The sequence below is a fragment of the Peromyscus californicus genome, unplaced genomic scaffold (assembly GCF_007827085.1).
Source record: "Peromyscus californicus insignis strain IS unplaced genomic scaffold, ASM782708v3 Scaffold_18__1_contigs__length_77618521, whole genome shotgun sequence".
Classification (NCBI taxonomy): domain Eukaryota; kingdom Metazoa; phylum Chordata; class Mammalia; order Rodentia; family Cricetidae; genus Peromyscus; species Peromyscus californicus.
Window position 1 is genome coordinate 9,024,923 of NW_026294480.1, and position 13,455 is coordinate 9,038,377.

The following is a 13,455-nucleotide window of genomic DNA, read 5'->3' on the forward strand; positions in this document are numbered from 1 at the left end:
CAATACCATGTCAAAAACTTCTCCTTAATTTTTTCTTTGTAAATGTAGTTTCTCATGAAAACAGAGGACTGGTCTTAATATCCTTCTCATGGAGCCAGGGGAATTCCACCTTGGAGATATTAAAACATTTCTTATTTCGATGACACGGGTGGGGGGAATCTGTATTTTGTTGTGTGGCATGGTCTGGAGAGGCCATGATAACGAGGCCTTTATTCTTGTAACCATACAGTACAGTTTCTGTGGAAGTTCTATGCAGCAGAAGAACTCAACTGCAATTACTTTCTACTAATATAACACTTTGTTCTGCAGCATAAGTGGACTATATTAGTGAAAGTTTTTTTTTTCTCATGAAAGTAGATAAATTTATTCTTGAATCTAGTTTTACAGGACCATTCTACAATCCTTGTCCATTCTGGTGGGGGCAAAACCACATGGAAGTGTTTTTCTACCTCAACCCTAGACTATCAGCAGGGAACAGAGATGCCACTGTGATTTGCATGGTGGAATATTTCTTTCCAGAGACTGAATTTTGTTTCCTGCCGGTGGGTGTAACAATGGGAGTAGTCTTGGAGTCACATGTTGAAGATGACAGAATGGCTCTTAGCCCGTGTGAACTGCTTCCTGCCTCAGTCCTCTGGTCTTTACTGCGATATCAGGAGAAAATAGGCTCTGACTTCTATCTTGCCTGAGACTTTTTGTATCTGGGGGTCTGAATGTTATAGCGGCTGGCATTCCTTTAAATAACAGACTGCTTGTAAAGGTCTTCCAGAAGCAATTCTAAACATTGGCTTCTATACTGAGGTTTTACGCAGCAATGCTGGGAATGTGCTGACTCCTTCTTTACTGTTTTCTTGTAAAAGTGACCTCAGTGCCACTCCTGGACCCTGACACACCATTGACAATGGCCTTCTGCACTTTTTACTTACATCTTTATTACAGAGTAAAGGAGAGACCAAGTTACATTCATCTCTTTCCTTCAATTGTCTTCAGCTTCTGGTCCATAGTGGAAGATTAAAGAGTGCTTAATTGATGAAAGAAACTGTCGGGTTGATTTTCAACACCAAGTACTTATTATGCACATCAGCACTCTCTCCACTGAAAGGGTCTACGCCTTAAAGATCAAAGGCAATGAAGTTACTGATGGGGCCAGAGATTTCCAACCTTTTCCACAGAAAAATCTCTAGGTTCTAAGTGGTTAGGTGCTCTCAGGAGAGTCTTTTCTGTGCCAAAGTAATCCATAACCATATGTGTGGGGCTAGAACCACTGAATCGGATCTTAGGAGTGACTGGTTTTCTTTCAGGATGGGAAGATCAGAATATTGAGGTGCTATGACCAAGACTCTAATCAATGCTACAGCAGTTCAACTCAAGTTCTTATGTCACAATTTCTCTCTGGCTTGACAGAAATCTCTCATGGGCGATTGACAATGTCTGCTCTCAGTATAGTTTACATTGCAAAAAGACTCAGAAAGGTAGCTTTACAACCATTCTAAGTGAAGTTGTACCTGCCTGGCAAGTCTTGCCTTTCCTTAGTTTTTCTTTGCCTTTTTGCTGTCCATGGTGCTGACCTAGACCAGCTGATGAGAGCAGCCCCCCCTTCCACTCCCAGGGGGATGTGGGGAGTTTTTCTCATTAATGCAAAGTTTGAGTGATCTGATTATGAAGTATTTGCTATAATTTAATCAGTTTCCTTGTGTTTGGGGTTCTTTGAGCTTCTTGGGTTTGTAAATCCATGGTTTTCATTATGTTTGGAAAATTTTTAACTGTTACTCCTACCAGTATTATTTTTTCTATTCTCTTGATCCTTCTTGCGTCCTTGTTTGAGGAGCCCAATGAAGTGTACACCAGGCAAGCTGAGGTTCATGGACGCATCCCTGCCCTCACGTGTGCTATCTTTTTCTGTGCAATGTTTAACCTGCTATTTATTGCATCTCATGTATTTTTCATTTCAAACATGGTGCTTTAAACTCAAGATGTTTTATTGGGTTTTTCAAACATATGTCTTCTATCTCTAACTTTCTGAACATATACAATGCCATCATAATTTTCTCATGTTTGCTAATTTTAACATCTGTCAGTACTGAGCTGTTTTTTTTTTGTTGTTTTGTTTTGTTTTTTCATTATGGACTACATTTTCTTTTTCATTTGTTGACAGAGTATTTTACAACCAAATGGCAGGCATCCCCAATTTTAACTTCTGGGATACCGAAAATACCTGCATTCACATAGGTGCTTTAAGGCTTTGTTTAGACTGTGATCAATAAAATTCGTAACTACTGATGAATCTGGGTCCTGCTTATAAGGTTCTTTAGAAAAGGATGGAGCACACTCAGTCCATGGCTAATATTCTTCATAATTAAACAAGATCTTTCTGAGTATTTTAGCCAATGGTCCATGAATTGTGAGATTTTCCCACATGACACTGGGAAACACATACTATGTCCATCTCACGCAGAGACAAATTTTGTTCCCTCTTGTAATTTCGGGTGGACTTTGCCAGTCTTAGGCGTTTTTCTCACAGGCAAACGCTAAGAGTTCCTTGCTGAATGTTAGAGGGGACTTTCCTGTGTAAATCCAGGATCTTTGGTATTCTGTCCCACGAACTCTAGTTATTTTGACTTCAGCTACAGGTTCACATTTCTTATTTCTTGTCCTCAAGTTCTCTGTCAAAACCCCACTGTTTTACCTATTTCTTCTTATTAGTTGCTTTTCTTTAGGAGAAGGTAAATTTGGACCCTGTCACTCTGTCCCATATCTCTGGTTCAGCAGTTTCTCCACTTCCAGAAAGGAGTTCTGCAACACTTACATTAGAACTAGAGCAGAAGTCAGATGACCTGTCTCGACAGTGACAAACCCAGCATCAAGTTATCAGCACAGGTCACCTCTGGAGCTGGCCTCAATGTCAACTGTGGCATTTGCAATACTGTTGGGGTTCATGACCAAGGTGAACTTCCTGGTTCATGTAGTGGAGCAGCTGCTGAGCCATGCCTGACTAGGACCAAGAGTTGGCCCTCGGCTTGGTCCTTCACCTCTTGCTCCTTATCTTTGGCATCTTGGACTCATCTCATATACTGTTTCTCAAACACTCCATGTAGGCAGAGCCTTCAGACAGCCTCTGTGCTCATTCTGGGACAGTTTTTTTTTTTTTTTTCACTTTCATCTATCAGGCATGATACTTCATGTTCCATTTTTTAAAATAATTTCCTACAACTTGTCTTTGTGCTTTGGCTTGTGCCATCAACTAGGGGAAAGATAACTCACTCCATCTTAGATGCCGAACCATGAGTCTTGCTTTTTTTGTTGTAGTCTACCAACCTCCTCTCCTTCTCTTTCACAGGCCACAGTGGCTGCTAGATTAGGCTAAACTCGCTGTCCCCCTCCAGGCTGCCATGTCTTTCTCTAAGGATATGTCTCAAATTTCTGAGTTCTCTTACATTTAAAAAACTTCAGTTGGGCCATCTGGCCAGAGATTCTATTTCTTCCTCCTTAAATTTATGTTGTTATCATGTCACTTCATAAAATATGGGATCTTATCTATGCAATTTTTATTCTATTTTATTTTTAATATAACTAGGTTGATAATATTCCTAGAGAATATTCGCATTTTAGTAGAAATAGACTGAAGCTATGTAAATGTTGAGCTTCACTGCCGTTACACATATATTTCTACAATTCAAAGCCTGAGTTTTCATAAACCTCAATTAGAATAGGAAGGATCTACAAACAGGAGTTGAAAGAGCATTTGTTCACATTTTGGAAATCTTCAAGTTACTGGATCACCCATTTTAATATTCTGCTACAAACAAATTCACTGTCTGTGAACAAGGAAAGTGCAACTAAAGTCCATGCTCTTCTGAGAAACATTTATCACTTTGTTTCTGCCATAATGTCACTGCCGTTGTCTGCTGTTCATGAACCACGTAATGAACATTTTCAAGTGTCGAAAGTGTTAAGGGCCATTAGGAAGATCTAGTTTGCTAGTCAATTTGTCACAGCCAAAGAGTGATCATGCTCTCCTCATAAACGAAAGTTATTGTGTCAGACAAGGAGGTCCATAAAGAGCTCTCTCCATGCAAAATTCTCCAGTTTTACCTCCTCATTTCTGTTTTGTTGGGTCATAAAAAGTTAAGGACTACTAAGAAATGCCACTAAAATTTGACAGTTGCTATAAAAACACATTCTTAGAGCGCTAGCTTGCTGAGGGTAGTGCTATGTGAAAGTCGCTGTCATAGCCTTGGTTATTTATGAATTTTTTTAAAAAACAATCTTTGCATTTGCGAGTGTGCTATCTGCATTTGTATACTTTCATATGTTTGTGTGAAGGTGCATGCAGAGGCTAGAAGTCATCATCTTTCTCAGTCACTCTCCACCTTAGTTTTTGAGACAGAATTGTTCACTGATCCCAGGGCTCATCAACATGGCTAGACTGGCTGGAAAGCAAGCCCCATGGATCTTCCTGTCTCCATCTCCCAGAACCTAGGATTGCAGTGACTTTTTATTTGGATTCTAGAAATTTGAACTCAGCAAACGCAGCAAGTGACTGACCAACTGAGCCATCTCCCTTGACCAAGACCATCTCTGTCATGTAAGGATTTTTCTGTTCAGATTTTTATATTAGACTTTATTAATCTCTTTGATTATAATGATATATCATTGTTTGGTATAATAAGCATCTTCTCTAATCTCCTCTAAGGACCCTCCATCTCCTTTCTCCTATAACAGAGTAAATGAAGTGTATAGTAGGTGGTGGGAAGTGCCTGATTCCCACATACACATGTGGAATTGAATGGTAAGGATCTCTGTAGGTGTGCATATTTGTAAATGCACAGAAACATTATTCAGAGGCCTTCTACTGTGTCAGAGGACCAACTTATTCCTCTAGAGTTGTTAGGAAACAGGTGTTTATGTAAAATTGACACCCTAAGAGCCAATGTTCTACTTTGTCCATCTGGGATAGAAATCTTTATAAATTCTATCTTCTGAAATAGCCAATAACAACTAGACATCCTTATGACAGTGGGACTATGTTTTGACAATCACTCAGTACTTGGAATGATCTCTGGCAGTTTTCTTTCTTGCATACTTATATTTACATTTTCTACCTTTTCTCCTTGCCATTGGGATATCTGTTGCATTTCTAATGGTGCATATTTGTGCCTGGTTATAAAGTTATCACATGCATTTACTAACTCATGTTCATAATCTAATATAGACTTGAAAAGTTCAATGGTCGTAGTCCTTAAACTATCCATTTACTAATCTCTACTTTATTGATAACAGAAAATTTGGTCAACAAATGTCCTTTGGACTGTGCTGAACTAATGTTCAGGTTCAAGTGCTGAGAGGAGCATGGTGTGATTGCCAGAAGACGTGGAGTGATGTCACACATCCTACATTGCTTGCATTGTATGACCCAAAGTAGGAAGGAATTTGAAAATATAAAGATTGCAAAAGTTTTAAAACCCTGTCATTTTATCCTTCTAATTAATGACTCAGACATCTTTCATTAACTCTCCAAACTACCCTGGTTACCACACGACACAGAGACTGGTAAGTAACACAAAATATTCCACATTTCAGGCAGATACTGTGGACCCAGGAGGCACTACTGGGCATTGCTGACCCTAGGCACCGGTGAAACCGTCACTCTCCTGTGACTCCTCTCTATCAGTTTTACATAACAAGCACACCATAGGCTGCTAAGATGACTCACTGAGCAAAGACATGCCATAGGCTGCTGAGATGAGGTGACTGAATGAGCAAAGGCACGTCATAGGCTGCTGAGATGATGACTGAATGAGTGAAGGCACGCCATAGGCTGCTGAGGTGACTCACTGAGTAAAGGCACTTGTGCCAATCCCAAGGACCCACATTCAATCTCTGGGACCCACATGGTGGAAGGAGAGAATCAACTCTTGTAAGTGGTCATCTGATCTCCACATATGTGCTGTGACAGACTGACATACACATGGGAGGGGGGATAACAAAGCATGTTGCTATCAGAATCAAATAATCAAAATCAAATGAAGAGTCCTGAAGTGTGACCCTCTAAAGATGGCTGCGGGAGTAATTTGTGCTCTAAATGTCTTACTGATATCCTAGGAGTCAAACTGGTAGCTGTGTATAGAGATGTATGCACAGATGCTGCTGGGGCTAAGCGCTAGTGTTTGGGAACTGCTAATCCAAGCACAGACCCGTCAGTAGAGCACAAGGAGACAAGTACATCCTGGCTTCAGTTGTTCAGGGCCTCATGGACCACACCCCCTCCTACAAGGCTCAGCAAGGCCATACATTATGAATGAATGGATGTCTGGTGACACTGTATGCTGGCCTTAGACACAGTGCAGTGCTTTGCATAACAATTCTCTTTCCTCTGTATACTTTTAACATTTTCTCTCTATTACTAGCTTGTAACAATTTGCTTACAATGTTCTTTGCATAGTTTCCTTCTTGGGTTTTTTTTTGTTTTTGTTTTTGTTTTTGTTTTTTTGATTTTTGTGCTTGGAGTTTCCTAACTACCTTGATATATAAATGTATGATTTTCATTCAGTATGAAAAGTGCTCACTTTATTTGACTATTCTCTGCCCCCTTCCTCGCCCTCTTCAATCAGTACACCAGCCTACTTCAGCACAGCTATGCCTACATTGTTTCTCTTCTCGGAATGTCTCATTTTCAATAGCTTCGTACACTGTCTTCAAGTCCACTGATTTTTTTCTCCTTTTGCATCATTTAGTCTGCCATTCATTCTATTCTATGTAGTTTCAATTTCAGACATTACTTTCAAGACTCCTGAGGTTTGACTCAGGTCATCTGCATATCTCCCCTTAACTTTTAGAATGCATGAAACACAGAATTTAAGTTAAAATCTTTACATTCAAAATCTTGTAGTGTCTAAGACATTTCTTTACTTTTAAATTGTCTTAAGGACATAAGAATTTCTTAAGGAACATGAAAAATGATAAAAATAGAAAAGCATGTGGACAAATACAATAATTTACTTAAAATTGTATCTTAAAATAGTCTATGTGATTTGCTGTCATGTAAATCTTCATGCCTCAGGTCAGGTTCACCCCAGAACCCACTTTCTCATGCTTATTCAGTTAGCACATTGAGGAAGGGAAGCTGGAGGGGAACTCTGTGTGTGTGTGTGTGTGAGTGCTCTTGATCTCACAGATAGACAACCACTCAATCTACTACATCTTCTACCATTTTTTGCATCTAGTACCTTGATGGTCCTGCACGCTGCAGAGTGAGGCAGTCACAATGGCCTCCGTTAAAGAGGTCATGTGACACACAAGACAGCTAGACGTTACTCAGTCTTCTCAGGCTCAGAAAAGATGGGGCCAGCCTAGGTTTGAACTGTGATTTAAATCAAAGCTTCCGAGACTATGAAAGCTTAGAGAAATGTAAGCTCTGACGGTTAGTTCAAAGGAATGGCTTCCATTATTATATCTGTCCTAGCCATGGCATGCTATGTGCTGGCCTTCTGAAGAGCATGACTCTTCTTTTAAAACTTTTCTTCCAATCTCTGCTTGAAAATAAGAGACAACTTTACTTGCAACCCAGCCCAACCTGAATTCTTTAAACACCGAGGATGTCTCATGGGTGGGAATGAAATGATCAGTTTTATTCATCCCTAAGGTCTTTAAGAGAAGAGGTGAGCTTACCCACCATCAGCAGCCTCAAGAGAACTCATTCGTGCTGGGCCCAGAGAGCTAGGATGTCATGGGTGAGAAAGAAGGAAATGCGAATGCTCAGGCTGCAGCAACAGAAAGAAAAGATCAGTGGGAGGGATAAGGCAGACACCGGAGGTATGAGCAGGAGTGTGTAGCAGCTGCACGGTGTCCTGTGCATCTCCAGCACTGAGATTCTGAATATTAAGTTTCTACATGTCAACACTAATGTGTTTTTGAAGAGAATGAATGTCAAAGGAAAAAGGCGATTGTGAACATTCCAAATTCAGGCACTGGTGTTAAATGGATGGAACATGATGGGAAAACTCAAAACTTTTTGATCTCTTCTCTTGACATTTTCCACATATATCCTCAGCTTTCTCAGGGACCATACTTTTTTATTCAGCAAGGTACATGGAACTGTTAGTAAACATACTCATGGCTGTTTTAATAAAACAAATCCTTTCTACTCCAAATGAAGGGATGACAATTTCTTATGAAAATCAATCAGGAGCAGTATAGGTTTTTAACACCTTGGAGGAAAGGGGTCTCCTTCCGGTCATTACAGTCATACACTTGCTGTTTCCTTTCTGTGGGTCTGTACTTTTAAAATGCAAGGGATTCTTAGCTTTAAGGGTCAGAAATCGGTACTATACTGTTCACATGGCTTTTGAGAAAAGATGTTTAGATTTAGCACCCTTGATGGTCAATAATAATGCTTTGAAGCATCAACATATCACAATAATTCCTGAAAGATAAGCAGGTTAGCTATCCATGTAAAAAGATAAGCATTTTAGAGTGTTTTCATTGGCTGTACTTATGTCTATTCCTTTACATTCACAATGGTCTTTAAGGACACTGGAGTACTGAAGAAAAAAAATTAAGGGCATTCTAAGTCCCACAGCTCAATATAATTGGTTTTTCTTTAATGTCTTAAAAATATTTATTAGAATTGAATTTTTTTCAAACCTATACTTGTATCATTTTTAAGGCTTGCTCATAATTCCAGATTGTTTTTGTATTGTAATGAACTAGCCATACCTTCCAGCTCCCTGCAGCCAAGTTCTGCAGGGCGCCTGCTGCCCCTTCCAGCGTGTCTGGGTTTGAGCACTCAGAGAGCAGTGTGAGGTAGGGTTTGACTATGGATGGGTGCCACAGCATCTGGATCCCTTTTGGTGGTTCTGCACAGTCTGGAAGAGGTCCTACTCCATCCCACTGGTGAAAGAAAAATGAGAGAGTAAATACCTTTAACATCTTTACGCTTCATGATACCGCCTCCCATACAAATCACTAAACACAAAACAGGCATGACAGCGCTCGGTGAAAATCAGTGAAGCAGAGAGGGTCAGCAGTCTAGGGACCACAGAAAAACTGGAGAGCTATTTTTGAGACAGAACTTTTGATCAAGGGTGGACGGGGTTGGAGCATGCTCACAAGTGATTGTACCTAGCATTTGAAGGGGGTCTGCTCTTGGAAGCAGTCCAACATAACTGAGAGAGCAAGGGAGGAAACAGATGCGAATTCTTGGAGTAGAAGAATGGCAAGATCAAAGTCACATGTTTTATCACTGGCATAGAGCAGACACTGCACAGATATTACAAGCTACCCAACCCAACACTTTCACTTATTTTGTATAAGTTGATAACTTTTGCACAACTGTGGTAAGTTTCCATATGTCTTATGCTTGATGTAGGTAACCATCGCTGTTTCTAACAAACATGTAAACATGTACAATGGAGAGCAAATTGTTACATTTAGTATATTTAGTATATACATTGACGTGAACTATATGCAAATATAGTCCTGGCTATCCTGGAGCTCACTATGTAGACCAGGGTGACCTTGAACTCCCTGGTGCTAGAATTAAAGGCATGCACCATCACCAGTTGGCAAATTTAGATCTTACAGCCACCCTGATAGTTAAATTTGTTCTCTGTTAAATATAATAAATAACAAGAGAATATGTTACTAAAAACTAACTGTATATTACTTAAAAATTGTGGCTCATATTCACAAAGAAATACTGATTCACCATTAAAAATGATAGTCATGAGCACTGTGGCTTCTTGGACAAATGGGAACAATAAAAGTTAAATGAACAAAGTAAAGGTAAGTGTGGGGGTTAATGTTTTGTTTTTGTTTTTTGTTTTTCGAGACAGGGTTTCTCCGTGTAGCTTTGCGCCTTTCCTGGAACTCACTTGGTAGCCCAGGCTGGCCTCGAACTCACAGAGATCCACCTGGCTCTGCCTCCCGAGTGCTGGGATTAAAGGCGTGCGCCACCACTGCCCAGCTGGGGGTTAATGTTTTATCCCAAGCAAATGCATTATAAAAGCCCATAATAATCACAAGAAAGCTTTGATAAAATGATTCAATTCTATTTTTTGCATATCAAATCTTTTATCATTCTTACTCTTAAAAATAACATTAAAATAATGATACTCATCTTTAATCACATAAAGCTTATCTTCTTACTAAAGGCAGGGAATATAGGTCAAAATAAGATATATTATTAAAAAAATACAATTAATCCTGAGATAACTTATAGACAAAGCAATTCCTTTCAAATTTGGAGTAGAAGCTAAGCTATTTAGCTTATGTGTACCTTAATAAGTACACCAAAATAAACACAGTTGATATATATTTAGTGTTCTTGTATATATTTTATATACATACATATATGTGTATATAGTATTATATTTCAGAATAAGTTCATTAAGTGTTTAAGTTTTCATCAGTGGAAGATGCAGGTTTGCCTTGTATCCTTGCTGCATAAAAACGGAAATGTTGTGAGAGGGACTTTAAAGTTATTTAACTGCCCACAATAGTTTCAAGAATGTCATTATTTGCCAAGATAAAGCAGTCCTGTCTTGTCTCCCTCAGTTATGTTGTAGCTTGGTTTAAGTCAAGGCTGCGGCTTAGCAATGAATGACATCCCACAGATGGATGGCGGCTAAGCCATAAAAGGTCATTCCTAATTAGTGTGACACCCAATTTCAACTTTATAATCAGGGCACTTTTGGCTTCTTGTTCTTTTCATCAAAATATCATCTTGACTACTTCAGGACGCCTCTGCGTCTGTGAACAGCCACCCACAGAAGGCAAAGTCTGTGCCTTTTAAAAATTACGAGGAAAGCAACCTAGCCCTGCCACACTGATCCTGGCTTGTTATCTGAAACTAGCTTGTTGTAATGAAGAGACAGACAGCACCCGGGAAAGAACAGTCATTTTGTAGCTGGGTCTGCTCCAATGATGAGCAAGAACCCAGTCTGGCAGAGCGCATCTATCTGCGAGTACAAGACATAGACAAAGATTTCATTTGTCTTTTGTTTGTTTGATTTTCTAGTCTGTCATCTCTTAGAACATTTCAAGTTATCCTTTTCACATAAAAGTCTAATAGTAGTCACAGAAATCAGAACATAAGATTTCAGCTGAGCCTGGACTAGCTTTGCCTCTGTCAGAACTAACAGGACAGCCACACACATATGGAAGGAAGATATGTTGGAATGCTTGCTATGGAGTGTGGCAGCTGATATGTATGCGGACGACAGCTGCATTCTCTTTGGCTGGGATTCATCTTGTTCTCCTTTTCCTAACTTCGACTCTATAAAGCAGGACAAATGATTAGATCACTAGGCAATTTTCCTCTGCTCTGACATGTCATCTCTGCAAGCCTTAAATACCTTTTATTACAATCATTTCTTAACAGCTTCAGAGGGAATCTGAGGGAATGAAAGAACAACTGATGTGAATGTGGATAATCTTTGATGGTGACCAGGGGCTGGAGTTCAAAGGGGAATCTTTGCTATTTCAGAAAGTTGATGAAACCCACACATGTTAATACTAAAGAAAAAGAACCATTTCAAAGCTAGTCAATGTAACTGACCTTTATCTGGGCACTTTCTCCAAACTTTTATTGAGTTAATCAAAGGGAAAGCATCAATTTTCCATTAAAAAACAGTTGGAAGCATTCTTTAAGGACTGTGTCAATTTGCCCAACCTGGTTGAGCCAGCTAATCGACATCAACAGCGTATAGGTCAATGGTGGTGTGGATTTAATGGGTGCAGGATGCAGGTGAAACTATCCTATATGGAGTAACAGTTTAGTTTTTATTTTCTTTAGAATTTCATACATGAGCACTGTATTTACATCATTTCTACATCTTTTCCCTCTCCAACTCCTCCCATGTCCCCCCAATTCCCTCTCAAACTCATGACCTTTTTCTTCTTCAATTAATATTGTTGAGTATCTATGAATGAATACATGCCGTTGAGTCCATTTAGTATTGCTCATATGTGTATGTGTTTAGGGATGACTGCTTGGAATTAAATAACTAATCAGGGGACTTGTCCTGGGAGAAGACTGATCTTTTCTCTCTCTCAACAGCCATTAATGGCCTGGAGCTCTTCATCCAGGGGTGAGGTCTTGAGAGACGCCTTCCATCCATGTCAACTGGTGCTGGTCTTGTTTAGTTGACAATTTTCGAGATTTTATAGGTATAGCATCCCTGTAGTATACAGCTGACAGTATCCCCCAGCAGATGCTCTAGTCTTCTGGTTCTTACAATCTTTCTGTACCATTTTCTACAGTATTTCCTGAACCTTAGGTGTAGAAGTGTGCTGTGTTTGTATCCAGTGGATTTGGGTACCCACAGTCACTTGTTCTCTGTATTTCGACAAGTTGTGGATTTCTGCAATGGTTTCTATCTGCCGAAAAAAAAGAGCTTCCTTTTTTGATAATGGGTGAGATCTACATTTATCTCTGGGTATAAAAAGTGTTCAGAGTGAAGTTAGAAATTAAACTGATTAGGAAAGAGACAGTAATAGGCTTTCGTTCAGGGCCCGTCACCTCACCAGCCATGGGTAGTTGGGTAGGTTTACAGGACTAGGTGTGCATTTCCTCCCATTGAACAGGTTGTAAGTCCAATTAGACAATTGTTGGTGACTTGTAAGATATAAGTGCCACTACTGTACCCTCATGGTCATCTTGCCATGCTGCTCATTGTTGTGGTTCACATCCTTTACAGCTGGGTAGGTCTACTGATTTGCTTTTGGCTTTAGATACTATGAGAGTCAGTCCACAGAAAGGAGCCTTTTGGGTCAGTTCCACTAACTTCTCCAAGTCCTGTGTCCAAAGTGTATAGTGTCTTCAGTAACGGGGGGGGGGGGGGGGGGGGTGTTCATATCTCTACATATAAACAGCAAATGCTGACAGGTAGGTGGAGGAAGGGGGAACCATCATTTATTGTTGTGATTACAAACTGGATCAGGCATTATGGAAATCAGTTTGGAAAATTCTTATGAAGCTAAAAATAGACCATATGGTGATATACAGTAGTAATAAAAATTTTTCAGATATTAGTACTGTATGGACATCATTTCTCTCCTCTACTTCCTCCTTCCAATAGCCTTTCTGACTGGAGTAAGATGAAATCTCAAAGTAGTTATAATTTATATTTCTCCAATTGCTAAGGATGCTGAACACTTTTAAAGATATTTCTTACCCATTTTTATTCCTTCTTTTGTGAATTCTTTGTTCAGATCTATATCCCAAGCTTTAAAATTCAGTTGTTTGTTTTCTTGATTTTGTTTTTCATTTGTTGATTCAGGGTATCAATCCCCCATCACATGCAGAGTTATGAGAATTTTCTCCCACTCTGTAGGTTTCTTCTCCACTTGGCAGAGTGCTTTCTTTGCCGTATGGAAGTTTTATGAGGTCCCATTTGTTAATCATTGGCTTTAATTCCTGAACAAATGGAATTCTATTTCTTATGCCTATATTGT

At 39.5% G+C, this 13,455-nt stretch overlaps 1 protein-coding gene across 8 annotated transcripts in view; it reads right to left on the reverse strand.

Annotated features, from left to right (window-relative positions):
- Ctnnd2 (catenin delta 2) overlaps positions 1-13,455 on the reverse strand; it is an 863,700-nt gene that overhangs the window by 102,376 nt on the left and 747,869 nt on the right. For all 8 annotated transcript variants that reach the window (XM_052743025.1, XM_052743021.1, XM_052743024.1 and 5 more), the window contains one exon: positions 8,716-8,889. In XM_052743025.1, coding sequence (XP_052598985.1) covers positions 8,716-8,889 — 174 coding nt within the window. The remainder of the gene's footprint in view (positions 1-8,715; positions 8,890-13,455) is intronic.